This window comes from Fusarium tjaetaba, assembly GCF_013396195.1.
Source record: "Fusarium tjaetaba strain NRRL 66243 chromosome Unknown NRRL66243_c0000141, whole genome shotgun sequence".
NCBI lineage: Eukaryota > Fungi > Ascomycota > Sordariomycetes > Hypocreales > Nectriaceae > Fusarium > Fusarium tjaetaba.
In genome coordinates, this window is record NW_023501337.1 from 20,863 (window position 1) to 48,155 (window position 27,293).

The 27,293-nt window shown below is 49.9% G+C and overlaps 9 protein-coding genes across 9 annotated transcripts; 4 read left to right on the forward strand and 5 right to left on the reverse strand.

Annotated features, from left to right (window-relative positions):
- Nucleotides 1–268: 268 nt before the first annotated feature.
- On the forward strand, nt 269–1,755 carry FTJAE_7132 (AB hydrolase superfamily; the record flags this gene model as incomplete). Its single annotated transcript, XM_037353818.1, has 2 exons — nt 269–981; nt 1,035–1,755. 2 exons carry the CDS (start codon nt 269–271, stop codon nt 1,753–1,755), a joined length of 1,434 nt encoding a protein of 477 aa, XP_037205737.1.
- A 492-nt stretch (nt 1,756–2,247) lies between these two features.
- FTJAE_7133 (delta24-sterol reductase) lies at nt 2,248–3,873 on the forward strand (the record flags this gene model as incomplete). Its single annotated transcript, XM_037353819.1, has 1 exon — nt 2,248–3,873. The coding sequence occupies one exon, from the start codon at nt 2,248–2,250 to the stop codon at nt 3,871–3,873; it is 1,626 nt and encodes a 541-aa protein (XP_037205738.1).
- Nucleotides 3,874–4,410: 537 nt separating this feature from the next.
- FTJAE_7134 (hydroxymethylglutaryl synthase) lies at nt 4,411–6,237 on the reverse strand (the record flags this gene model as incomplete). The annotated part of the gene is made up of 4 exons (XM_037353820.1): nt 4,411–4,548; nt 4,608–5,680; nt 5,806–5,908; nt 6,181–6,237. The coding sequence occupies 4 exons, from the start codon at nt 6,235–6,237 to the stop codon at nt 4,411–4,413; spliced, it is 1,371 nt and encodes a 456-aa protein (XP_037205739.1).
- Nucleotides 6,238–9,690: 3,453 nt separating this feature from the next.
- Nucleotides 9,691–11,661, reverse strand: FTJAE_7135 (mitochondrial chaperone BCS1; the record flags this gene model as incomplete). Its single annotated transcript, XM_037353821.1, has 1 exon — nt 9,691–11,661. The coding sequence occupies one exon, from the start codon at nt 11,659–11,661 to the stop codon at nt 9,691–9,693; it is 1,971 nt and encodes a 656-aa protein (XP_037205740.1).
- Nucleotides 11,662–13,745: 2,084 nt separating this feature from the next.
- Nucleotides 13,746–14,483, reverse strand: FTJAE_7136 (uncharacterized protein; the record flags this gene model as incomplete). Its single annotated transcript, XM_037353822.1, has 1 exon — nt 13,746–14,483. One exon carries the CDS (start codon nt 14,481–14,483, stop codon nt 13,746–13,748), a length of 738 nt encoding a protein of 245 aa, XP_037205741.1.
- Nucleotides 14,484–18,940: 4,457 nt separating this feature from the next.
- Nucleotides 18,941–21,209, forward strand: FTJAE_7137 (glucan 4-alpha-glucosidase; the record flags this gene model as incomplete). The annotated part of the gene is made up of 2 exons (XM_037353823.1): nt 18,941–20,151; nt 20,198–21,209. The coding sequence occupies 2 exons, from the start codon at nt 18,941–18,943 to the stop codon at nt 21,207–21,209; spliced, it is 2,223 nt and encodes a 740-aa protein (XP_037205742.1).
- Nucleotides 21,210–22,027: 818 nt separating this feature from the next.
- Nucleotides 22,028–23,089, reverse strand: FTJAE_7138 (peroxin 20; the record flags this gene model as incomplete). The annotated part of the gene is made up of 2 exons (XM_037353824.1): nt 22,028–22,921; nt 22,970–23,089. The coding sequence occupies 2 exons, from the start codon at nt 23,087–23,089 to the stop codon at nt 22,028–22,030; spliced, it is 1,014 nt and encodes a 337-aa protein (XP_037205743.1).
- A 595-nt stretch (nt 23,090–23,684) lies between these two features.
- FTJAE_7139 (transport sec13) lies at nt 23,685–24,868 on the forward strand (the record flags this gene model as incomplete). Its single annotated transcript, XM_037353825.1, has 4 exons — nt 23,685–23,687; nt 23,790–23,831; nt 23,938–24,053; nt 24,112–24,868. The coding sequence occupies 4 exons, from the start codon at nt 23,685–23,687 to the stop codon at nt 24,866–24,868; spliced, it is 918 nt and encodes a 305-aa protein (XP_037205744.1).
- A 489-nt stretch (nt 24,869–25,357) lies between these two features.
- FTJAE_7140 (L-sorbosone dehydrogenase) lies at nt 25,358–26,879 on the reverse strand (the record flags this gene model as incomplete). The annotated part of the gene is made up of 3 exons (XM_037353827.1): nt 25,358–25,665; nt 25,733–26,504; nt 26,565–26,879. The coding sequence occupies 3 exons, from the start codon at nt 26,877–26,879 to the stop codon at nt 25,358–25,360; spliced, it is 1,395 nt and encodes a 464-aa protein (XP_037205745.1).
- Between the last annotated feature and the right edge of the window lie 414 nt (nt 26,880–27,293).

Genomic DNA, 27,293 nt, shown 5'->3' on the forward strand with positions numbered 1-27,293 from the left:
TTGTTGAACTGCCTCAGCTGGTCCTCTCTTCTACTAGCTACCCCTCCCTCTAACCTATTACCCAGACCTTTACGACTTGGGTCTCAATCAGGCAAGTCTCTGGTGTTCTGATTATATCAGGTCGATGCCTTCCTCGACCTGTCCCATGCCCATCTGTTGTCTTGGTCACTTCGTCTTTGCCTTTAAATCACTTGCATCGCACTCACATCAACATCTATAACTTCAGCGACAATCCTCCCCTTGACATAATTTGGACATTCATACCGCTATGGACTCAGCAACTCTGGAGACTCTACGGACAGTTGTTCCATTACTCCCTCTCATCGTCCGCCATGGCCTAGCACACATCCTCAACCTTTCCGACTCATCCAAATATCTCGACCTGCGAAGCGCCATCATCATCGCCTGCCTTCGTGTTATTCTCACACCAAAAGCTCCCCGTAGTATATCATCTGTCCAACGACTTACACTCCGTGACTCTGGTATAAAGGGGCACATCTGGGTGAGCAAATATGCTAGTCCACAACCTCCAGAGACATCAGTCCGCGATGCCCTCATCAGCACACTCGAACGCCTCGGAGGCTCCACCTGCCGAGTCCCCGTTCCCGATCTCGTTGATGTTGAGGCCGAGTGGACCGGCTACCGGAGCGGTGTAGCCCGTGGCGCTCCGTTGCCTGACGTGTCGGAGCGGGAGATGTATCACGGCATGATGCAAGAGTGCAAGAAGCCAACAACAGTCTTGTACTTGCACGGCGGCGCTTACTATCTCTGTGACCCAGCAACACATCGTCCTACAACGAAAAAGCTGGCGCAGTTGACGGGGGGTCGGTGTTACTCGGTGCGCTATCGACTTGCGCCGCAACATCCATTCCCTGCGGCGTTGCTTGACGCTTTCGTGTCTTACTTGACGCTTCTATATCCGCCTCCGGATGCTTATCATGACCCTGTGCAACCGGAGCATATTGTGATTGCTGGTGACAGGTATGTCTCGAGTCTGAGTCGTGTGCCACAAGGACTAACATAGGAGGTTATAGCGCTGGCGGCAATCTTTCACTGTCGTTACTCCAACTCATCCTCGAGCTCCGCAGACAAGACTCTCCAATTCTGTGGCACGGCGAGCTGCGTCAGGTTCCCATGCCAGCTGGCGTAGCACTCAACTCTCCGTGGCTCGACATTACACAAAGCTCCCCAACATGGGAGATGTCAACACCAACGCCATGTGATTATCTTCCCAAGCCGGAGGCCATCGAGAAGCGCACAGTCCCTCCGTGTGAAGCCTGGCCAGCTAATCCACCACGACGCAACATGTACATCGCTGACGACCTCGCTGCTCACCCTCTTGCATCTCTCGTCATGGCACGCAGCTGGAAAGGGGCGCCGCCTATCTACCTTTGCACGGGATGGGAGATTCTCGCATATGAGGACAAGTTTCTTGCTCGCAAACTCGAGGCTGAAGGTGTGCGAGTGGTGTTCGAGGAGTACGAAGGTATGCCGCACTGCTTCGCTATGATGCTGCGTAACGCTCCTGCAACGCCACGGTGCTACAACGGCTGGGCATCATTCATACGTGCCGCAGTGGAAGACCCCGAGAGCATTGAGTCGAGTGCTGTCATGATAAGGGCAAAAACATGCGAAGAGGTCCCATTGAGGTTTGACCAGTTGAGTGATGTTTCAGAAGAGGATATTCAACAAAGGGTGCTTCGGAAGACAGGGCTAGAATATCGAATTCTAGAAACTCCAGTAGCTAAACTGTAAGTGGTGGCTTTACTGGACAACGGTTTGAAACACAATTGGGCATGTAATGGGATTGGATAACATGTACGGGATACTGCTTGGAAGCTAGGCGCTAGGAATATAGTTATACATAGTCAATTGCTCTTATTGATAGCAGAATTCCCAGTTCTGATGATGATTTATTGTCTTTTAGCTGTGTGAAATCCTAGTTTAAGTAGTGTCGCTTTGACATACCTATCGATGTCTGACTTACATGAGATGAGTGAGCTGCCTAGCAACTGAAACTTTAACGACCGGCACCCTCGGAACTTATAAGCCAAGACATATAGGATCAGCACCCACGTTACGTACCACGAGACCCGAGAACCAAAACAAAGGGTCTTCCATGTAAACATCAATTGCTCCTTTTAAAAACAAACAATCCCATTATCAATATCAATTCCGGCTCCGCCTCCACTACTTCCGATCCCCGAGACCGGCCCGCACGGGAAGACCCACCAACCTTTTATCCAAATGTCGCTGATCGCTTCACCTCAAGAGCAAAACAAGCCACCTCCAGACTCAGAACCCGGGTCCCAGTCCCCGACAATGGAGCGCCACAAGCAGGCTGTGACAACCATCGCATCTGCCGTCCGCGGCTTCTTCGAGCGTCGTGAGCCATACCGCATCTTTCACGGTAGCACGAATAGCACGCGGCCTCAACAGACAGGCAAACCCATCGTCGATATCAGCGCCCTTCGAAATGTCCTCCAGGTCGATCGTGCGACTCGCACTGCTCTCGTCGAGCCCAACGTTCCAATGGACAAGCTTGTTGAGTCTACGCTGAAGCATGGCCTTGTACCGCCTGTTGTTATGGAGTTTCCTGGTATTACCGCTGGAGGAGGGTTTGCAGGTACAGCTGGCGAGAGCTCCTCGTTCAAGCACGGATTCTTCAATGATACCGTCAATTGGGCCGAGATGGTTCTTGGAAATGGCGAGGTTGTTCGAGCGTCGCGACAGGAGAACGCTGACTTGTTCCGTGGTGCTGCTGGAGCTGTCGGTTCTTTGGGCATGACTACGCTTCTTGAGCTTCAACTTCAAGAAGCTAAGAAGTTCGTCAAGACGACCTACCATCGTACGAGCAGTGTTGCCGAAGCTGTTGCTCGAATTCGCGCCGAGACCGAGAACCCTTCTAATGACTATGTCGACGGCATCCTCTTCTCCAAGGACCATGGTGTCGTTGTCACTGGTACCCTGACTGATGACAAGCCTGCCGATATCAAGCCCCAGACCTTCAGTGGTGCTTGGGATCCCTGGTATTATCTCCACGTCCAAGATCGCACTCGCAATGTTCCCTCCGCTGGCCCTACTGTCTCCGCTGAATCTGCCTCATCCTCTCCCGTTGATTACATCCCTCTTGCTGAGTACTTCTTCCGCTATGACCGCGGTGGTTTCTGGGTTGGCGCCGCTGCCTTCACTTACTTCAAGGGTGTTCCTTTCACAAAGTTCTTCCGCTGGTTCCTCGATGATTTCCTTCACACTCGTATGCTATACCGCGCTCTTCACGGCAGCGGCGAGTCTGCTCGTTTCATCGTCCAGGATCTGGGTCTGCCCTATAAGACTGCTGAGACCTTTGTCGATTACACTGCTGAGAACTTCAACATCTGGCCCCTCTGGCTCTGCCCTTTGAAGCAGACACCTCCTCCGACTTTCCATCCCCACACTGGCGAGACCACGACTGCTGCTGACGGAACTGTGACTACTCCACCGTCACTGAACATTGGCCTCTGGGGCTGGGGACCTTCTGACCCAGATGAGTTTGTTGCTAAGAACCGCGCTCTCGAAGATAAGCTTGTTGAGCTTGGAGGTCTGAAGTGGCTCTATGCTCACACATATTACAACGAAGAGGAGTTCTGGAAGCTCTACGACCGACAATGGTATGATGCTCTGCGAAAGAAATACCACGCCGAGACACTTCCTACTGTTCACGACAAGGTCAAGGTTGATGTTGAAGCACGAAAGGAAGAACGACAGAAATGGAAGCGTTCTCTCAAGAGCAAGCCCCCACTGGGCGGCCTTTATGGTATCTGGAAGGGCATTCAGAGCAAGGACTACATGCTGCACCGACACGCAGAATGGAAGTTCAAGAAGGAGAAGTAGACCGATACCCCTATTTATGTACGAGTAGAAGACAGTTGTAAAAGTATCGGAACACGGCTTGGAAGCCCATGTTCTTAGATGTTACATATACCGACAACCACACAGTCGCTGATAGAAGAATAGACACAAGTTAGAGACAACTGGATCGATTGAAATACTTTTTTTTTTTATATTTCAAGTATCGAAAACTCTTCTAAGCGCCAAATGACCAGGTCTATATGGTACGCCTTCACAAACTTCGTCGTAAATCTCCCAGGAGAGACAGTCCCCAATATTTCCACAAGCCATAACGTCCATGATTATTGGCTCAATTAGAGGACCTCGATGTCAATCTCCACTGCGCGAATTGCGCTTCTATCATCATCCGCTGTATTCTTCTTCCCTGTGCGTCTAGTTTTCTCCCATTGAAGTCATCATGTTCATGATATGCTTACTGCTTGGTCCATAGCTGTAATGAAACCAAGTTTAGAAGCGAAAAGTGTCTCGTATAAAAGGTTGTTCGAGCAAGGATTCTTCGGATTTTCAAAAGATGATCCTTTACTCCTTGATAGCGTACTCGCGCTTGAACATGTCGTCGACCTTGGTAAGGTAGTAAGTACCAGGGGCGATGGTAGAGGCGTCACCCTTAGGAGTGTAGTCCTTCTGGAGATGGGCCTGCTTTCGGAGATTGCACATCTAAGAAAATCAGTTAGCACATGTTTTTTACGCATTGCGTTGAAGCATTCTGTATTTACCTCGTCGTAGGTCTCAGGGGGAACACCGCGGCGGGCCTCAAGACGGGCAGGGATGCTGAGGACGCTGGAGATCTTCTCAACGCTGCCGTTGATGCGGAAAGACAGGAAACTGGCAGCAAGACCAGATCCGTAGCTGAAGAGACCAATTCGCTTGCCCTCAAGAGCCTTGTTGTCGACGATGCTGATCAAGCTGGCAAGACCACCCCAGACACTGCCACAGTACATGTTACCGCAGTTGGTGGCGACCTGGATGGAGGGGTTGACACGCTCCTGGAAACGCTTCTTGGTGAGGGTCATGAAGGTCTTCTCAACAACCTTGTCGGTCAAAGACTTCTCGTAGTCCATGTCACGGAGCTCAGGGGCGACCTCGGCGAAAGCAGGAGAGTCGGCATTGGCGAGGTAGTCGTGGTAGAGAAGACGAGCGTAAGACTTCTGGACAAGTTTGCAAGTAGGGGAGTGGAAAGCAAGGTAGTCGAAACGGTCGAGGCTGGTCTTGGTAGAGTCGTCACCGTTGGAAGCACCGTTGGTGCCGTTGGTGGCCTGCTTGGCCTCACGCTTGCAGTAAGCACGGTAAGCGGCATCGAGGGCCTTGGTGTAGCAGTTGACGGAGTAGTGGCCATCAACATAGGGGTACTCGCTGGTAAGGTCGGGCTTGTAGAAATCGTAGGCGTGCTGCATGTAGGTACCACGCAGACCGGGCTCGGCAACAATAGGGGCGTTGGGGCCGATCAGGAGAGCGACGGCACCAGCACCACCAGTGGGACGAGCGTTACCCTTGGCGTAGAGGGCAATATCACCGGCAACAACGATAGCATCGCGACCGTCCCAAGCAGAAGACTCAACCCAGTTGATGGCGTTGAAAACAGCGTTGGTACCACCGTAGCAAGCGTTGATAGTGTCGACACCCTCGATGTTGGTGTTGTCGCCGAAAAGCTGCATAAGAACACTCTTGACGGACTTGGACTTGTCGAGAAGAGTCTCGGTACCGACCTCGAGGTAACCAATCGAGTTGGGGTCGATGTTGTAGTTCTTGAGGAGCTTGGAGGTAGCAGTAAGGGCGAAAGAGTAGATGTCTGCGGAAATCGCACATTAGCGGTGATCCAATGCCATCATGAGATTTTCCCAGAGCGAGGTGAGGATAGGCGCATTGCGCTAAGATCGTCTTTTCAGGGGACGGTGAAGAATTGGGGAAACTTACCCTCACGGTCGTCGCAGAAGCTCATCTTGGTCTGGCCAAGGCCAATGGTGTACTTTCCGGCGCTAACGCCATCGAACTTCTCGAGCTCAACCTGATCAACATACTAAAGAGCAAATAAAATTGTGGTTAGCTGGGGTCATCAAAGAGGCGTTCGTTCAAGCGTTGGGATAGAGGGGCACAATCTGAAATGGAGGGGCACACGACAAGAACCCGAACACGAGAGTAATAACGCAGGGACTTTTTTCGTCCCATCCAAAAAGTTTGGTGAGGGGCAAGATTCAACGACAAGAGTTCCCAGCAGAAACAAGACAACATGAGGGCATTGAAGATCGTGTGACAATAGCGAACAATCGCAGAGGGAATATCTCAACTTACCTGGCTAGGGACATAAAGCTCAATGGCCTTGATGCCAATGTTCTGAGGACGAGACATGATGAAAGATTTGGGGAGGAAAGAGACGGTTTGTGGGGGAAGAAGAAGCAGAAGAGGAATACAAAGAGAAGAAGAGATGGAAGAGAAGTCGAGAGAGAAGAAGAGGATGTGGAGATATCTTATAATAAGACGACGACAAGGGAAAGGAAAGAAAAGGGAAGGGGGGGACCCGGAAGAAGAGCGCGAGATTGCGGGTTCAGGGACAAGCAGTAGTTAGAGAGTGTGTGTCTCTGTAGGAGTGGTCTTGGTGCTTGTTAGGTTGAGATGGACTGAGATTGGATCTCCAAATCCAAGGTGAGGTACCTACTGTACAGTAGTAGACGGTCGGGGGGTGATTTCAGTGAGTAAGTGGCCGCGGCGGGGTGAAACGAGTGACCTTCACTTGTTGGGCGGGTTAGTTAGATTCAGAGGTATCAAGTTTTTCACCGCCCTTTGCCTTTTTCCACTGGATAGACGCTGCACTGTTGGCCTCTCGTGTAATTGGATTGGCTGCATCTGATTTTTGAGGTCCTTGTAGGCTTGGGGTTAAGGTCATGGATCCTTGGATCATGGTCATGATGGACGACAACCAACTTGATAAGAAGCTTGGACGTCAAACAACAATACTCATAAATGTCTATTGTTCATAGCCTAGAAAAGCATCTAGATTAATAGACAACTCTCCCTCTGAATAGTAACACCGAGCCATACCGTAATATGACTCGAGATCATGTCAACAAACAAGTCATGACCCTACTACAACTCTCGCAGCAACCGATAATTTTTTTTTTTTTTTTTTGTTTCCTCCTCTTCCCGCTCCTGGGCTTCTGCAGCACATGTCGCCTCCTGCCAGGGGCAAGCCTCAACCGGTGGGTGCCGGGCCAAGATGTACCTGGTGTGCTTGACAGCGGTCCTATTCGGGCTTGTCTTGTTGTGATGGGATGGTGTGGATTAGTTGCTGGTTGGTGGGACCTTGGACGGGTATAATTGAGTGCCTGCGGTAGCGGTAACGGTAGCTGCTGGAAACACGAACACGACAGCACATAGTCACTAGTGGTAGGTGATGAGCCTGGGTTTCTGGTAAGGCTTGATGTCTGGTAATTAATCCCCCTTGTAATTACTACAAGGCGATCCTTCAATACCCAGTATTCCAAACGGGCAGTGGCATAGTACCTAGGTATCCGTGTGCTTCAAAGCAATCAATGGTTGCTGGGAGTGTGGTCTGTGGTACAGTTACAGTTACAATTGGCAGGCCTCTTCGCTTGTTGGCGTTTAAACAATGTTTCGAGAAACCCTACTCAGTTCAGTAGCTGATCTGCACTACCTACCCTTTGGAGTAACTTTCCGAAAATGAATTCTTTGTTAGGACTCTCTCTGAAAAGAACTTGCATCCTTTCTTAGTAAGACTTCGGGGCATAATCTATAACAGTAGCAAACCGGTTTTTGTCAGAGCCAATGGAAATACATGTCCTGTCTCTCTGATGAGGTGCTCACTCTTGCCGTGCTACGAACCTCTTAACTCCCACTCCACCAGACACAAACGGGAGGCTGTGGCCTAGAACCCGTCTTTTTCCAGGGACTACCCGCTAATTAGCAGGGGACAACAGCGTATCATCGCTTCTAATCCCGCATCACCGCGCTTACCCTTTTTGGGACGGTCCCATTTTATCCCATCAACAGCTTCGATATTCTTCAACTTCACCCATGCAATCGATTTAGACAATACAACACTATCAAGACTCTTCATGTCTATCATGTCTTGCACATCATCGTATTCTTATGAGACAATAGTGTCAGCACTAAAATCATCCATATCATTGGACCATGCATAGCTACATGGGCCTGACTTCCAACGACTTGACTTGACTGGAATCAATCGATGGATGTGTCCCACTCTCTCATCGCTCAAGTTCTTCGGGTCCATCTGCCGTTCGCGTTCTGCATTGCGCGTATGGACGGCTTATTAGTGTTTTATTCTTACAAGTATACCCCAGCCATGGCTAGTTTTACTCTTGTACGCATGGTATATTAACAGAGACAGCCATGATGTGATTTCGACTGCTTGCCTCAGACTGCTCTATCTACCATACATTTTGTTTCTAGTACTGCCTGATGACAACTCTTCGATATCCTTGAGGCTCTTCACCTCAACCAGTATCATGGCCAAACACCTAGCTGACATCTCCAGCGTCTTCGGAGAGCACTTACGGCTTATGGACATGAGAAATTTATCGACTGTGTCCCACGCCGTGCCCCGTCTTTAGCGTCATGTTCCGGTTTGTCCCTCATGTGCAACTTTCTTCATCATACAATCCCTGGCTTGTGACGACGTCAACTCGTACTTCATTATCAATCGCTCATCAAAAGGATCCGCCGCATTCCGTTCTTCGGCGTGGGTCAAAACCGCCGTTCTAAGTCTGATATAGCTAGCCTCCAAGACTTTGACACACTTTTGTCTCCAAGTCCGCCGCTATTCGGCCTAAGATAATCAACGTGCAGATTCCTGCATCTCAGGCACTACCATCACGCCTGATTGATTATCGCTCAAGATTTTCGGATGGGGTCGGTCGTCGTGGAACCTGGATGGTATCCATCCATCTAGCTACGTACCTCTTGCACGGGCCGTGGGGATGGCAAACTATCGCCCTCTTACGCCTCACGAAGGATTGTCAACATACGCATTATGATGTTTCGAAAGAATCCATGAGAAGCTGAAGAAAGATAAGACTGAACGTGCAATCGTCTTCGGTTGCGCTCTCTTATTCGGGTCGATCATACTCAAAGTTACCTAGCCTCCCAGCCTTGTAAGCCGCATCGCATCCCTTCTGTGCAGCATCGCAGGGACCTGCATGGGTAAAGGTCCATCGCAACGGCACGTTATTAGTGGCATCTTGAGACACTCGGATCCTTTTGCGAATTCGATCGTTTAACATGGTTCGTATTCTTCGGTTACTCTTGGTCCCAGAACTCAGACAGTCTTCATCTTCTCCCTCCTCTCGTTTACTTCATACACTACTCCTTATCTCTTGGTCTAAGCAACCCCGTAAGGATCTAACCGACCCCAGATCCTGCCCCTGGCATGACGTATTGGTACAACGGCATCGATCTCGAATCTCATGCATCTTTTGCCGGGGGTGAAAATGCCTGTCGCTCTCGTGTTCGCTCAGCTAATGTTTCCTTCATATGGGGGTGAGTTGAAGTATACGGAACTCTCCACAAACAATCATTGACTTAGATTTGATGAAAGTTGCATAGCTCACAGCTTGGACTATCATTAGGCCAACTTTTGTGATATATGAGTCTCTGTGAAAAAGTAGAGACTTGAGAAACTGAAGTATGACTATTAAGTATATTTTAAAAAGTGACGCTGACGCTATTGAAGATGTTCAATCTTTAAAATTGACAAATGCAGAAAACTTCCATCCAACGCCGCTGTATGCGTTCTCTATCAGACTCTTACATTCATGCAAATGATTACGAAGCAGTGTTGGGGGTGTCGTATCCAGAATCAGAAGTTCCCTTGGACTTGCTCGCATCCTCATCTGGAACCTCCAGTTTCTTCTTTTCCTCAACCTCCTTAGGCTTGTCTTCGGATTTCTCCGTGTCCTTCTCGTCCTTCTTTTCATCCTTCTTCTCGTTGGTGCGGTTTTCAGTCTCGGATTCGGTATCAGAATCAGAAGACTCGGAACCAGAGCTCTCGCCGTTACTCTTTCGCTTAGCCTTAGCCTTGGCCTTCTCCGCCTTTGCTCGTTCCTCCCTGCGCTTCTTCTTGGCTTCCGCCTTGCGGGCCTCCTGCTCCTCCTTGCGTCGCTTCTCCGCATCCTCGATTTCCTTTTGCTTCTTCTCCTTGCGAGTCTCAACCACCCACTCATCAACAGCGTCGATGGCGGCCTCAGGGTTACGCTTGTGCTTGAGAAGCAATCCTTGGATTTCGGCAGGGCTGAATTCGAGCTCGGGCATCTTGGCAGCGAACTTATCGGCAAGAGCATTAACTCGCTCCATGGTCTCCTGGCGGGTCTTTTCAGCCAATGCAGCCTGCTTCTGGGCCTCCTCGGGCTCCAGGATTTCCACGTCCTTTCCAGTCGCACCCTCTCCCTCGTAAGGGGCGTAGATGGCACGGAAGATGGAAGCACTCATATCAACATCGGCGCGACCGAATTCAACAATCATATCGACACGGCCGGGACGGATAAGAGCCTTGTCAAGCTTCTCAAGATGGTTGGTAGTCATGATAAGGACACGTCCTTCTTGAGAGGCAACACCATCGAGGATATTGAGGAGTCCCGATAGTGAAAGTCGACCTGGGAGCGCAGGTGCTGTAGTAGGGGGGAGACCAGGCTTTGTGGGTGCGGTGGTGACAGGCACAACAGCTTCCGCTGTGTTTTCACCCTTTGTATCCTCACGAGTGTGAGTGAGACCAGCAGTGTCAATATCCTCCAGAAGTACCACACAACGGCGAGGGAGCTCGGCAAAAAGCGTCGCGAGGTTCTCTTCACTAGCCATGGTAGAGCTCAAGCTGACCATGTAGATTCGCATGCGAAAGAAACCAGCCAAGGCCAGACTAAGCGAACTCTTTCCGGTTCCAGGGGGGCCGTAAAGAAGATACCCGCGGCGGTAAGGGATACCGCGGTTGGAGTACCAGCGGCGGGTGTTGGGGTCAAGGTAGTCGGTCACGTCTGCAATCACATCTTGCTTGACCTTGTCGTTGAGGATAACCGTAGAAATGGGGCGACTAGCTCGACTCATGCATCGTTGCCATGTAGGATCGCCGCCATTTTGACCAAGTGAACCACGGTAAATGATGGTCTTCTTCTCGTCCTTCTTCAGATACTGTTCACGAGCGTCGACAAGGAGCTCCTTAATGATACGGGGGTTGCGACCGAAGCAAGAGATGGACAGCTCCTCTCGCTCACTCGAGGTGAGGAACCCAGAGCGCTCACGGTTCTCATGGCGCTCGAAGAGAAGGACATGGCCCTTGTACCAGAAGAAGTGAGAACCGACCGAAGGGGTATACTGGAGAGGCTTCTTAGTTGAGCCAGATTCTTCCTCTTCGTTGTCTTCGTCATCCCATCGGAACAAGAACCAACTCCTAGAGTTGATGTTTGTGTTGACCATAAAACGTCGGGAACCTTGGGCAAATCGTTGATTTGCCACCCAGGCCATCACTATGTTGTAGATCTCATCGTCGGTGCGAATACGTACGGCAGACATGAGATGCTGACCGATGATGCTCCATGAATACTCAGTGATATAGTTCCAGGCAAACATGATACCGGAGATAACCAAGAGGAGGGGGATGTAGAGGTTAAGATCGATACCGAGATAAGCATGGACGATACTTGAAAAGGTGGAAAAGCCAGGGAATAGAAAGTCCAAGATGGCAAACTGTGAAGGAGGCGCACTTGGGAGACCAGCGGCCTCGCCAGTTGTGTTGAGGGTCTCCATACTTTGGGCGTGGGAGATGGTCTGCAGGAACGCAAATGGTCCTATCATGCTAACGTGCGTCGAAGAATGTTGTATGTAAAGAGTGTATGACAAGCCCACAGGGAGCAAGAAATCTCCGAACCTGGAGTAAGGATGTCAGGAATACCTAATCAAAGGGCTTCCTCGTTCACCCAAGTCTTGTTGTTGCTGAGGGAGGTCTCTCCTTGCAGAGAAGGATAGTTGAGGCCTGTGATGAATATAGCTAGAGAGGATGGAGGTGAGTTGTGTGAGAGGAAAAGTTGAAGTGAGGGAGGCGACGAAAGGTTTTATAAGCGTCAAGTTTGTATGCACGAAACGTGATACTGATGCGGACTAGGTAGGTAGGTAGAGAGAGGAGGCATCCACACCTTCATCATATGCGAAAGGGCGCCATCAGCCTTACAGCTCACGAATTGAGCCACTTGAGTCACAGCCCGCGTCAACCAACTAGGATCGATTCTCCACGCCGTGACACAAGTGGAAAAGTGGTTTTGCGTGTGGGGTAGAGATTGGCGTTTCCTATTAGACAGAATAATGATTGTCGCGTGCAAAAGCTAGGCATCACAGCGTCATCGTTAGGCAGCAGATCCGTTTTTTGCTCTATGGGTCAATGATACAGTTTCTGAAGACTCTTTGACACAGGGGAAACAGTATCACTCAGTTTTTGCCAGTGGAAGAATGATAGATAATTCAATGTCGTGAATTGCTTTATTCTGAGTTGGTCTGAACATGTTATGCTGTCGTTGCCAACTCTAACTCAGATAGAACTTTATGCAGTCGTCCAACGGTTAACCACAATCATCAACACCTACTCTCTGTTGACTTCAAAGATCTTTGGTAAGGCAACTAGAGAATGACCCGCTGACCCTCCTGTGCTCGGCTGCCTCTTTTCTGTGAGCAAAACGAGTCAAGACACTGGATTGGTTCAGGCTGCATATACAGTACGACACTTACAGGATGACTGCATTTTCCAACCCACTGTACATACCGTCAAAGCAGGGATAACTAATCAGGGCGTTTCTTTCGTGCCTCAAGGCCACTGTCGTCATATTCAATCTAGGCCTTTTCTAAACCTTTGTCTATCTATCTGTTTTGTTGACTTACACCGCACTCTTAGCCCAAGCCTCCCGGCGGAGCATCACCCGGGAAGAGTCACGGCGGCGTCGAGATCCAATCGGCCGCTAGACCGTATCTGTTCCACCGGGAGGCTGTGTTTCAACCATTTCCCGGCAAGCGAACACCGGCTGATGAATATCATTGGTTGATGCGTAAGGTCAAAGGGTCTTGTCGACAGGGGGGTTTAGGAACGTTTGATGCATTGCAGACTTTGGTGCATCGCTCAAACCCGAAGGCGGGTGGGGGACCAAGAAAAATGAAATGGGCAAACACCAAGGCTTTTTTCTTCTTGTTGCTACTGTAGATATTACGTATCATAGCTTGTGTATGAGAGGGAGCACACGACACTTCTTGAGCCGCTAGAGGCATGTGAATGGTCGAGACTCCATCCTACGTCATTTTGTCCTTCAGTTACCCGGTAGCTTTCAATCATCGAAAGGTCTAGACCCTCATATTTCAACCTATATTATCAATTCTGGTTTCGTTCCTTGTTGTACCGCTCCATGACTGAATTCTTAGAACTATGTGGCACTCGATAGAGTTAACCATATGTGACGTAGTTCGAGGGATTCGAAGTAATGATTGTAATACCATTTTCATTCAAGTACAACGTTGGAACATAAAACATATAGCAGCTACTCTTATTATCAAACTATATACATGTGTAATCGCACCACCAAACCTGCAGCTTGAACTGCAAGTGGTTAATACGCTAATGGCTATACCAAGAAGAAGCAAAGAATAGCAAGCGACATTCGTTAAATTGATGCGTGTAAGCAATCATGAATTCATTCATAACCCTTCAGTTGTCTCATAACTGATTCCCATAACGCCATGTTCGCCATCCCAAGTTTGTTAGCAATACATATCCGAACACAATCATCAATGTGAACACAAAGCACAACACTACTCAATAGGTTCTGCTCGTCAGCCCAGTCTCAAGACTAATATTAGTCTTCCTCAGAACTCCAGCCATCTGATTCTGAAGAGGGGCCTCCTCTACCTCCTGGGTGGTTCTGGCCAGTCAAGTCGATAAAAGGAGCTCCCCCGGGCATTCCACCGGGCATCTGGGAATGCATAGGAGGTGGTGGATGCATGGGAGGAGGAGGAGGGCCAGGATATCCACCCATCATCGGGGCAGGAGGAGGAGGACCGCCGAAATTGGGATCATAGCCTTCATCATAGATACCATCGCCGTAGCCGGCATCATAGCCTGGGCCTCCATCGTAGCCTCCGTCCATGGGTGGAGCCATCGGAGGCGGAGGTGGATGTTGTGGTGGGGGGCCGCCGTTCATGTTCATCGGCTGAACCACCGGCCGGGGAACGGCTCCGTCAAAGTGTTTACGGGAGCCACCTCCGCTCTTGTGGCTCCGTCCACTTCGCTTACTATGTCCACTACTGGTGCTCCCCCTACTGCTACCGCTGTAGTAGTAGCTGTTGGGGTGAACAACCCAGTAGAGTTGTGTGTCGGACTGATCCCAGTTAGAGAACGTCGAGCCACTGGAACTGACCGAGCGGTCATCACGGTAGTCTCTTGTTCTCTTCTTGACAGCCGTAGCTCCAGGTGGTGCTCCAGCTACCCATGAGAGAAAGCGGAGAGCCTTGGGCTGTTTCTTGGGTATCCGGGTATAAGTAGTCGTCCATGCCGATGAACGGCTGTCATCTGAGTAGACGGATGAACGTGACATGGTGGATTATTAGAGGTGGTAATTACTTGGAGAATGAGGCGGGTGGCGATGAGTTTATGAAGTCAGGATGTGTAGATGGTGTGTAGTTCACGAACCAAAGCAGTGAGCTGAGGCTGGTGTTGTTCTGAAGGCAAGGTGATGCTTGCCAAGCGTGGTAGAATGGGCAGTAGAAAGAAGGGGTTCCTTGTTCAAGAGAGAAGAGATCGACATGAAGAGCTAAAGAAGAAAGGACGAGGCAAACAAGAGACGGACATGGGAGCATGATATAGACGGGAACTAAACACACGGACTAGGCGAGGTCTACACAACATCTACTGTACGTACTTGGAATTGATCATTGCACAAAAGCAATCGTCAGGATCGGCTGCCTCGTCAAGGCATCTCATATTCTGCGGGCGACGAGAAAAGAGGCTATTGTCTCCTATGGTTGTTGCACATTGCACAACAGGACAGGCTGTGGTAGCGGCAGAAGCAAAGAACGACAGGGGGAGTTTGGAGTCAGCAAGTGAGTGGGTGTCAAGACCGTCCGTCGTGCAGCGTCTTCTGTGCGAGCGGGCTTACACGATACGACTCTCCAGGTGATGTGCAGGACGGTACGGTACCGGTACGCTGCAAGTGACGGGCCGCCAGTGTATTTTGGCTGACGGCGGGAGGGAACAGACGTTCCTTGAGGCTCTCGGGCGAGCAGTCAAGGGGTCATGGACGCTGTGCAAGCTGGACGATCGTGCGCCACGTTCGCCCTGCTTTGGAGAGGGGTAAGGTGATAGATGATCTAGGACAGAGATGAGGGTGTAAGAGATGCAAATCTCGTGGGCGAGTAGTTTAATGTGAAGCGAACACACTGCACGTTGTAGTGGTTCGTCAGTAGTTGTCAAGTTGGACTAATCAGTGTCAAGTCGACGATGAGATATTAAGTTGAATTATGCGATTGATAGCCCGGGTTGATCAACTCAGTTGGCTACGGAACACAAACAGACACAGTCCATGGAACTGAATTGGCCGAGAGCCCAAGTTCCTTGAAACTTGGCTGACACAAGACCCATTCGACGGCATAATCCACGAACGAATATCATAAAAAATCAGGACACTTTAACTAAACACAACAGGCTGCGGAGCCATGCGAACGCTCGAGGACAGTGGATAACTGACGCCTAGACGTCATGCAGCTGCATGCATTTCGCTGTGGCTGCCTTTTCCTCTTTTCTCACTGCCTCTTATCTGGAGCGAAACAAGTTAAACGAGGCTGCAGTGCGGTGGTCTGCTCTACGCGGTACGTTTTCAAGCAGTGATGTTGAGCCGCAACGATTGGCTGCTGGAGCATGCAAGCTGCCGCCGTAACAGGGTTGGCTGGTTGGTTATGCGTGAGAGAGGGGGGTTGTGCTGTGACATGATGGGATTGGAAGAGGTTTTATGCAGTTGCGAGGTGAGCAAGAATGTGACGGGGTTGAAAAATAACCGCCTTTGGAAAGGGTAGAGTTGCGTTGCTGTTTGGAGTCGAGAGGCATGTGGAAGTGCAGAAACGAAACGAAACAAAACAGGAATTATAAGGCTGACGATCCAGGGATAAAGGGTCGAGAGTTGCATACTGTGAGTGCCTTTCTGAGCTTCATGAATAACTATTCTAGGACTTTATCTATAGGTTGCCAGATGTGAACATTTAATTGTAGGGTAACATGTATGTAGTCGATGGCCTGATAACAGAGATTGTGTATTTGATACTCTCTCTGGTAGCATAATGCTGTATTCAAGGTCTGACAATCTAGCATACCTGGTACAATCACCATTTCACACAGATCACTACTGTGAAGGATCATCTTGTCAACCGTGTGATCTGTGGACTATGCGAGTGCTCAAATCGTTGTCTAATGACATTCATGTTGAACATGTGGTTAAGACACCAGGCAACCCGAGAATTGGGTTAAGTATCATGGTTGGTTCATTTGTTAACCGGCAGTTAGAAACTACTGTACCCCAGAAATGATAAGAGAATGGACTAGAAAAAACAAGGCGAGCATTTTCAACGCTTCATTTTCAACCGGTGTGGCAGATATAAGAGAGAGATCTCACCTGCCTGGGCAAAGATCAATGAGAACCATCTGTCTGACACCATCTTCTCAGTGACAACGCATACATCGAAATCGTCCAACTTTGTCTGCATCTTGAGAGACGCGAGATGAAGACTCTGGTTGGATGAGGCACTCTTCTGAGAGTAAGTGCGCCGTTGAGCATGCTCCGAGTCATGTTGCACGTTTCCGAAGCATACAGCAACTACAGCAGACTACATGAACCTGAGAGACAGCCAAAGCTCAACACAGGTGAGATGAGGGATAGCCCACGTGCAAGCCATCAGGGATATAGGGAGAGAGAGCCGACTAGCCGACCGTTGGATGCTATTCAGAACAAACTGGGAAATTAACATCGACAAAGCCCTCACTCTCTGCAAATCGACAAATGACGATTCTGCAATTCTAGAAGACGAGTTGGGAACAACTTGGATATTATGTGGATCTATTATGAAGATGGGGTTTTCGCTTGAGTGAGCAAATATTTAGATCATCTTGGTGAGATCAGCGGAGACCGGGAATGACAGAAACTGACGGACTGAGACGCGGGAATCAGGAGAGACTATCGCTGCCGGTTCGGCCGGGATCGCCCATTTCGTGCAGTGCGATGTGAGGAATGTGATGGAAGTAAGGAAGCGCCTGAACTTGAGTGCTGACAAGCCATGCAGTGAAACAGAGAACGGGAGTCAGTTCATGGCTTACTTCACCTGATCTTTCTTCCAACGATGATCAGGTTACCCATCTTTATAACAGTTCACGGTATAATAGACCCTGAACTGATCACGGCAGTTTGAACTCGACTGTAAACAAAAGGTACCATTCGCACAAGGATCTTGACGCGTGAAAAACCAACTGGAACCGATAATGGAAGGCCAATGCCTCGGAGTGTGCTACCGGTGCTGCACAACCCCTAGTCAGGTTTGGTTGCCAAGCGGGAAAAGAGCCGACGGTGACAGTGATTGACTGAAAGACATGGAATTCATTGCCGAGACTTCCAATGATGAAGATGATGGCAACGACTAGTTATATCCATATATGGTATACCTTACATAGTTATCCGCATCATGATGTGTCGAGGGAATGGATGAATGACTGACTAACTCCTGTAAATACGAGGATCCACCACGTAAACACCAATATCATCACCCAACTATGCATATCTGTACACAAACCCTCAAAAATAGAGTCTCGCGAGTAGCCAAGCAGCCAAGTTCCGATGACCAATGACGCAGGAATGAAACCTCTCCATTAGTGATCCATCCACAAAGACAAGCCCAATGCTGCTCGCTGAAACCGCTCCAAGCTGCTTCACTGGCTGTTGCTCGAAACGGGGTCCTCGGTCCACCAATCGCATGATCCTAGGGCGCTCACTCGCCCCTAGCCCAGGTCCGCCGTCCCAAACCTGGCCCCAGGCACTTGCACTTGCACTGCCAACCCGCTGTCCAGGGGGGGATTTGTGGTTTTTACCCTCTCTAGCCTCTGATGATGGGGAGAGAGGGGACACACATTGGGGAACACGGAGGGTTCAATTGTAGATAAGAGAGTTCATCTTTTGCAGATCATGGACGCTTGATGGGATTAAGAATGTGCAGAGTGTCGCACAGCCGTGCTCTTCCTCGTGCACGCCTCTTCTTTGCGTCACGAGTTAGGCCTTTAATAAGCTTTCTCGCGCCCTGAACTCTTCAGGTAGGTAGTCAACTCAACTCAGGTCCAAGGAAAACAAAAAACCTCCACGCTGAATTGCTAGCTCAGGCAGTTCTAGACCATCTTGAGCCTAGCCCAGACTCCCTAGAGGTCTTTCCCCTTTCCAGACCAGTTCTAACTGGCTTAGGTTGGGGCGTTGGGTCCACCAAAGCCCGCTGGGAAAGTCGGGACCCTCTCTTGGTATGGCGCCTGCTTGTCTCCTGTTGGTCTGTTCTCCCAGTCTCCCTCCTTCTGTTTCTGCTGTGTAGCCACTCCCAGTCGCTCCCTCGCTCCTCTTCGAAACCCGCTTTCTCTTTCTTGGCTTTTTGCAGTTCTGTCAATCCCCATCGATCCATCCCAACCACGACTTAACAAATCATCACCATCATCATCACCATCAATCGAATCGAATCGGTCTTCAATCTCTCAAATCACTCTCGCTCATCCGACCATCGACCCGACTCGAGTCCTCGAATTTCCCCCTTCGAACTCAATATTCGCTCGCTACAGACTGTCTCCTTATCTGACTTTGTCTCCCGAAATCGACTCCCTTCGCCATTGGCTTGCCGACCGCTCCCCTTCGAATCCTGACCGTTCATCGCCCCTCTGATTCTCGACCTCGACTTCAACCTCTCGAAATTCAACGACTTGTAGGGCACGCCCTTGTCGGCGTCTTTGGCTTGAAGCCCTGGCCTCCCTCTTCACCACGCCATGGATCCCAGCAACGGGAAGGACTCTAGCAACTCGCGTCGCTCATCGACTCGACGCTCGCGTTCCTTGAGGCTGTCCACTGGTAGTGGTGCCGACGATGACTATGACCTCAGTGCGATGATGGTAGCGGATGGCTTCCGACCCTCCGATAATGCCACCTCTTCCTCTTCCATAAACCCGACTTCAAACTCCAATACTCAACCCGAATCGTCATTATCATCGACTGAATCCTTTTCCCAACAATCAGCATCTACAAAGTCATCGCAGGCACCCCTTATCTCTGGATCAGACGAAATTGTTCCTGCTATCCGCAATCGACCTTCTAGCATCTCCAAGCCTCACCGAAACCATGATTCCCTTGCTCTTCGAAACGACGGTACATCAACGGCTGACCGATCTCATATACGCAACAATCACAGCCTATCATCCGATTCTCCAGTCATTCGTGCCGAAAGTCCATACACAGGCCCATCTGGCCCCTCTCATCCATATCAGATGTATCCTCAGCGAACAATGAGTGTGGCTACTACATCTACCACCGCCAACGCAGTCATACCAGAGGATCGCTCTTACGGAGGCACTCAAGCTCCAACTCATCCATATGCTCTTTATACACAAAACACCACATCCGGCGAGAGCAGCGCACCCTCTATTCCAGTGGGATTCAATGGCTTGGGAGGAACTTATCAGCGACAACTAGGACCGGATGGAGAAGAGGCAGGCGATTTGGTGGGCCCATTGGGCCATATGGAGGAACTGCCGCCCTACACCAGATATCCGGATAATGCTTATGTGCCTAAACCTGCAACACAAACACCTGTATCGCCAGTATCACCCGTGTCGGAACCCCCATCCCCCACCAGGGAAATTCCAGGAGCTGGTGGAATTGGCATGGCAACTCGCGATCCTGAATTCTCATCAACGGATGATGACCTAGCTTTACCGAGGACCCGGCCTTCTGTCAGAAGCCATGCCTCCGACGCCAGCCATCACGACATCAACACCGCCGCCGCCGAAACTTCCGAGAAGCCTACAGCCAACAAATGGCAACGTCGGGCAAAGAAGAAGCTCTGGGGAATTGTACCTTACTGGGCTATTTGCCTCCTGCTCGTTGGCTTGATTCTTATGGGCATCATCATGGGTGCCGTTATTGGCACTATGCTCACAAAAAACCATAACAATAACCCAGATGACCCCCCCGATCCAAATGAGTAAGTTTTGCCATTGACCCTCACTACTATGCTAACTCCTGTCTAGCAAATATTCCTACCAACCACCGACCACGACAACATATGATCCTGAGATCATCACAGCTATACCGACTGACTTGCCCCAAATGGCCACAGGGCGTTTTGCCCTTCCCAATATTGACCCTAGCCCTCAGAATAGCAATGCCTGTTTCAACGACTCGCAACAGTCATCGGCCTGGTCCTGTGACATTGTCGTTCCCATGTGGTCGATTCAGATCGATAATGGCACGAAATCAAAGTCCAAACCTTGCTACAATATGACTCTCAAAGCTATTCCTGATAAGGACACACCATTTCCGTGGGGTGCTCAACCTCCCAGCATTCCTCAGCCAACACCTATGGTATTAGTCAACGACACGTTGGAACTTGCACGCGGCCCTGCTTGGTGGATGAGGACAAAGTACAACAAGACTGTCATCGTTTCCGAGAAGAAGTTCGGTGCTGCCCTGAGCAAGCGTGGTTGGGACGGCGACGATGAATACGAAGACTACAACTCTTTCCATCGATTTAAGAACAAAGCCCCCCCAAACGCCAAGAAGGGTGATAAGCCTTGGATATGTACATGGCCAGACACTGTCATTGAGTTCTTTATTTACCCTGGTGAAAATTCTTCGACCTACCATCCCCCTGCCTCAGCGACTGTTTCTGGAGGTGCCACTACCACATACAGCACTTATTCTAGCACATCCACGCCTGAGTGGAGCTCTTGGAAGCAACCTGTGCCCGTGTTCCCCCATGTTTATAAGATGGTTGAGCGCCGATTTCTATGGGGCGAGCAATCCGTGGCGACTTGCACTCAATACGAGATCGTTGGTAACGGAGATAAGGCGGACCCGATCATAAAAGATGGCAAGAAGATTGTGATGGTCATTGTTGAACAAGAGGATGAGGATGTCGATGACCTGGACCTTACCTTCACAAAGCGCTCAGAACTTGAGACCAAGAAAGCGCTTCGACAGTTGCTGAAACGAACAAACCCGTCACTTACCGATTGTGGTTGTTCATGGACATCACTATAAAGAGTTGATCTCATTTATATTGCCCTTAATTGGTATGGGCTCACTTATTTATACATGACGAGCCCTGCCATTTTATACCTTGACACATTCTTCTTCGATATCATGGCGTTATACTTACAAGACTAAGGGGGCCATTACTGGATGACACGATTCTTATATATCCGTCGTGTCAACACTGATTTTCTGTCATTACTCAAGATTGCATCATGCGAGAAGGAACGAGAGTCATGTAACGGAGTGCATTTTGGGCCACAAATGAAAGGAAGGGAATATCTGGAGTTATGGGAGCGACTGGCCGCTTATGAAAAGAAATGCCTATTGATTCGTCTAAGTCCTTTGATTTGTGATTTGTTTTACATTGGCTACATGCGTCTTTTTTCACTGTCAATGGTACATAAACCCGCTGTTATCAGCCTGAAAATATGATTCAGTTATACTTGAGATTATGGTCAATTCAACACCTGTTGATTCAAGCAGATTTGTACCCGATGATGACTTTTCCACAATGATGTGCATGAATAGCCACTATGTATCTGGACAAAGCGACCCCCCTCTGTGCCAATGGACCTTAAAGGTCCGGCTGGATCAGTTATGTTTCTATTATCCTAGAACGTCGTTCGACTGAGATGTTCGGCGCAAGAACTAGGAAACGAGGCTGCATCCCACAGCGAGTCGTTTGATGACCCAATCTCCCACCGTGAGGTCAACTCGTCTTGACGTGGACCACTAAAATTCGCTGAAGAAGGTTCAATAGTATCATGATTTTGTAAACATAGCCTCGAGGCTGTGCGTCTGATTTCGTCAAGTTCTCGCAGGCGTCACTGGGTGTCTTTCGCAACAGCTCCCTCGTTTTCCGGGGTTTCCCGAATCTCGTTGTCGATGATGTCTTTCTTTCCATCTCGGAAATCTCGCATTAACGACAAGAAGACTGAGTTCTTCCACTTCTCGCCATCCTCATGCTCGACTGACTCAAGAAGACGCTCTGCAGCATCTGCAACTTCTGATTTTGTCTTTGTAGCCTCAACAGGCTCTGTAACCAGTGGCTCCTCTGTCTCAAGAGAAAGGCTGGCAATATCTGGCGTTGCGAGGTTGGTAGGGTTAGCCTCCAACGTCGGCTCAGTGGTTGTCTCCTGTTGCGAGGATTCTTGGGCTTCAGCTTGTGCTATCGCGGCGTCATTGAGTTCCAGCTCACGAGCCATCTGGTCCATCATGGCGTCAACCTCTTCCATCCCGCCACCGGCGTTGTTAGCCATCCACTTTGACATTTCGTCATCGAACCCAGCCTCTTGAGTCGTCGCAGCATTGCCGTTCATGAAAGCGCCGTTGGCCTGGCCATACATAGGAGCGAAAGCAGCGTTTGGTTGAACGAATGCGGCTTGGAAGTTCAGCTGGGGAGCTGGTTGGTGCATCTGAGGTGCGGGCTGGGCGAAGCCATTCTGAAGAGGTTGACGCTGCTGTGACTGATTTGCGAAGCGATTGAAGTCTGCTGCCCAGTTGCTGACGTCCACGGAGGGAGAATGATGCCCTTGACGAAACTGTGGCGCTTGCGCAGCGCGAAAGGCTGGCGAGTGTCCTTGTTCAAGGACAGCGGCATGGGCTGCTAATCTTCCTGCTGCATGATGCTGAGGAATACCTGGGAGAGTTGATGGACCATCCATGAACGCACCAAAGCCATCTGCGCCTTGCATTTGTTGTGGCGTAGATCTGAAAGACTGATGATGATCAGTTTATGAGTCTCTGGTGAATAAGTGAGTGCTTACAGAATGGCCTTGAGGGCCGGCGCGATCTATGAGTCTGTCTTGATGGTGGCTGACATCCCGGGCCTGATGGTCGATAAGACGCTTGAAGGGTGTTCCTCCGCTACATGAGGCGTCCGCCATGATGAGATGTTGGGTATATGGGTTGACCAAGACGCTGAGAGAGTATTGAGTATGTACTAGGCTAGGTCGTATACCTCGGCCTATGTGACGGGTCTAGTGGCGCGTATATAGTGGTATATATATAGCAGGAATGTCTTGACGTTGAAGCTGTTGAAAACTGATTATAGGAGGATGAAGACGCGAGGTTGAAGATGAATAATCCAAAAGCCGCTTTCCCCAGAAACCAAGTCCAAGTCCAAGTCAAGTTACCAATTCAAGACCGAGTCCCGATGGCTCGTGATTGAGGTGCCAGTGCCCGCTCTCCCGCCCCCGTCCACTCCGGGGAAGACTCCATGCACCGAGGCAACATTAAACTCGGTACGTACTGCGTCGTTCGGATACAAATGCGGCAAGTGGGGGTATTCTAAAGGTCACGCTTATATTCACGTGATCTCTAGCTTGGCCAACTGTCACCACCGCCACGGTCTGGCGCGGGCCACCTCAGATAGCTCCAGGCCATGGGCGGTATCGTGTCCTCTGATAGCCACCTTTTCTATATCTCATCCTTTTTTCTTGTTTCCTTTTGCGCTGTAACTTTGGTGTGAAATCTAGCAAGATGGTAAGTTATACATGAATCATGAGATCCCAATCTTGTCCCATCTTTAGCGAGCAACAACACCCAAGCCAAACTTGTTCTATTATAGCTAACCCACCCCTTTAGTCGGCGCAAGTTATCACCAACTCTGGTCATGAGGACATGATTGTACGTTCCCGCTCCCGATCGATGCAACTCGAAGCTATGCAACACATTGCCAAGCTCGACACGATATCTCCCTACGACTTCGAATCATACTGACAGCTACTCCCAGCATGATGCTGTCCTCGATTACTACGGGCGCAAGCTAGCTACCTGCTCTGGTGACAAGACGATCAAGATCTTTGAGATTGAGGGCGAAACCCAGCGATTGATCGAGACTCTCAAGGGGTAGGCTTGACATACTCCCATACCTAAGGAGGGGAAGCTGACAGGGTCCGACTTACAGACATGAGGGTGCCGTCTGGTGTGTCGCTTGGGCGCATCCCAAGTACGGCAACATCCTCGCATCGGCTGGTTACGATGGCAAGGTATTCATCTGGAAAGAGCAGGGTGGACAGAACAACGCATGGCAGCGAATTTACGATTTCAACCTACACAAGGCCTCGGTCAACGTCGTTTCGTGGTCTCCCCATGAGGCTGGCTGTCTACTAGCATGCGCCTCCTCCGACGGCAACGTGAGCGTTCTCGAGTTCAAGGATAACAGCATCGACCACACAATCTTCCCCGCCCACGGTCTCGGCGTCAACTCTGTCTCCTGGGCTCCCGCTACTACCCCTGGAAGCATCGTCAGCAGCGCTCCTGGTCCTGGTGCTACCGGCAACCGACGGTTCGTTTCTGGCGGCAGCGACAACGTCCTCAAGATCTGGGCTTTTGATGCTGCTTCTCAGACATACAAGCAAGAGCGCGAGCCCCTGACTGGACACACCGACTGGGTTCGCGATGTTGCCTGGTCCCCTACTGTCCTCCAAAAGTCCTACATCGCTTCTGCTTCGCAAGACAAGACGGTCCGCATCTGGACATCCGATCCCTCAAACCCCACCCAGTGGGAGTCCAAGGTTCTCAACTTTGAGGCGGCTGTGTGGCGAGTTAGCTGGTCGCTCAGCGGCAATGTGCTGGCAGTAAGCGGACAAGACAACAAGGTGTCGTTGTGGAAGGAGAACCTCCGGGGCGAGTGGGAGTGCGTCAAGACGATTGAGGAATAGATGGAGGCAGAGTGAAGCGCGACGCAACTATGAGTACAAATAGGAGAGCCAGGCGTTCAAGGCAAACAAAAGGGTGATTATCTTGCTATGACCTCTTGATCCTGATGTAGGACGCAATGTGACGAGCGCGAATGTAGCCGAATAACGAGCGCTATGTATGGGCTTGCGTATATCACGAGGCTTGGACCAGGTTTTTGCTGGTGAGATATTGTGATGGATGATGAGAGCATCTAGCTCAGTAATAGAACTGAGAATCTTTAGAAATGTTATGTGATCGAACCTTGAATATTCAACTGTTATGGAATTACGAACAGCTATGCTCACGACTCATAGATAAGCTATTGTTCCGACTTGGGACGTCAACGTCAAGACTGAATCATCGTCAGGAGCTAGAAAACTGCAGATTTCAAAGAGAAGTGCCAAAATAAACCCAGTAAAAAGTGTCATAAACTCAAGCTAAACTACCCAGATAAATATTCCTGTCGTTTACTAGTTAGGGTCTTTATTGCCTCCCCAAACATAGGGCCCTTTGGTGCTGTTTTTATCTGCTTGGTGAGCCTCCAATGTATTATATAGCACAAAAACCTCGCGAGTTGTATCAGAGGAGAAGAACAACCGATTCTTCTTGTCCCAGGCCACGCTGACAGGGCGGAAACACTCCTCATTGCATCTATGTATCCTTTTGTTGAAAATGATGGCTTGGGTGGCATTTCTGCTTCTTATAGCGGGCAGCGCAGGTTGTCCATCTTTGAAGTCGTTGATTCCGACTGCATATCCCGCCGCTTCGGCACGGTTCCCTGAGAAAGGTATGTCAGTCAACTGACTCAGGGGATGGGTTTAAGGTAAAGTGGGATGGTAACTTACAGCTTCCATGGAAAGCGATAGCTGCTCGTGTGCCGTCCTGGTTGAATCCAAGGCCTATAGCCGCAGACTGGGCTTGGTACACTAGGACGGGAGCAACGTAATCCCTTTGGCATTCCTCATCGGTTCGACGAGAGAGCTCAGACGGCCGATCAGCACCAAACTGTTCGCCAATTTTCACTCGCTCGTTGCCAGGAAAGGTGCGTACGGACCAGATGCTATAGCAAAAAGGGTAGCCATAGTTGCCGCCTCTGCTCTCGGTAGAACCATTGAGGTATCCGTGGAAGTTCATCTCCTCGCCCGGGTTGTTAACGCCGATATCTAGGCCACCCCGCCTGAGGACTTCATACGAGTTCTCAGTGCTGAATATTCCACCAGTAACTGGGTGTTCTGCTAGGCCCAGAGCGTTGCGCAGACCCCAGCCGAGGACGACGCCCTCACTAGCAAAGTCGTAGGGCCTGATATCGGGCAAGCTGAAATTCAAAGCTGACATGTTGAAGGCACGGATCTGAGCGTGGCCAGACGAAAGCACCTCAGATTGCGGGTCTTTTTTCAGGCTGCTTCCTCGGGAAACGATGAGCATATCTGGGGTTTTCTGTGAAATGAGAAGGGATCGCCATGTATGGCCGTCGTTGGCCATGTTGTCGACTACCATTTTCTCCGAGTTCTTATCCAGCGTGCCACTTGCGGGGTCGTAAGAGTATGAAAAGACGCTCCTTGGTGAGGAGGCGTATATTCTGCGGCCATCCTTTGAAAGCGCGAGCCCGTGATTTAGCTGTAAATTGATCAGTCAGTTGGTGACCGATAGTGTAAGAGACCGTAGATGAAAACGTACATCGTCCTTCTTGAGCAAAGTCTTCTTCTTTTTCATTCGGACACAGCTTCCTCCTGCGGGATCACTGTCATCGAGCTGCACGTGAATTATACCGCCTACAGAATCCATAACAAGGAGGGCACCCTCGGTATCGAACAAGATGGTTCGAGGTTGTATGAACTTATTGTGAAGGACGGAATATTCCCAACCGGGAGCGGTACCAGGGTGAGACCGTCTCGGCTCGAGTGTTTTGTAGCTGCATAGTTGAGCTGTAGCGAAAGAGACGATGAAGGTTGAGATCAGCGCAATTGCAGCGATGAGCCGGAGGGAGGTCATCGTGAACCGTGAGGGGACGACGATGGAGAGGGCATATGGCGTGCCCAAGGGCTGGGAAAGGCGGGAAACATAGTTTTTATGCTCATGCGTGGCTTGAGGCCAGTTGCTCGTTCAACTGTATCTTAAGGTTCAAGGCAGAAGAAGTGTGATTTGATCCGCTGAGATTTGAAGTTGACGTTATTCTCTTCTTTGAATACGAAGTACGAGTATGGTGTTTTTTTCTTATAAGATATGTACGCCCCTCACAACGCTAATTATTGCTGATTCGGCCGAAGCTAGTTTAGCCAATTTAAAGCAGCAAACCACAACAATTAGCCATCAGCAATGGCCTCGCTCTCAACGCTGATAGCAAGCACCTTGAGCAAACGATGAACCTCTCAAGATTGAAACAATGATTTCACATTTCACAGTCTG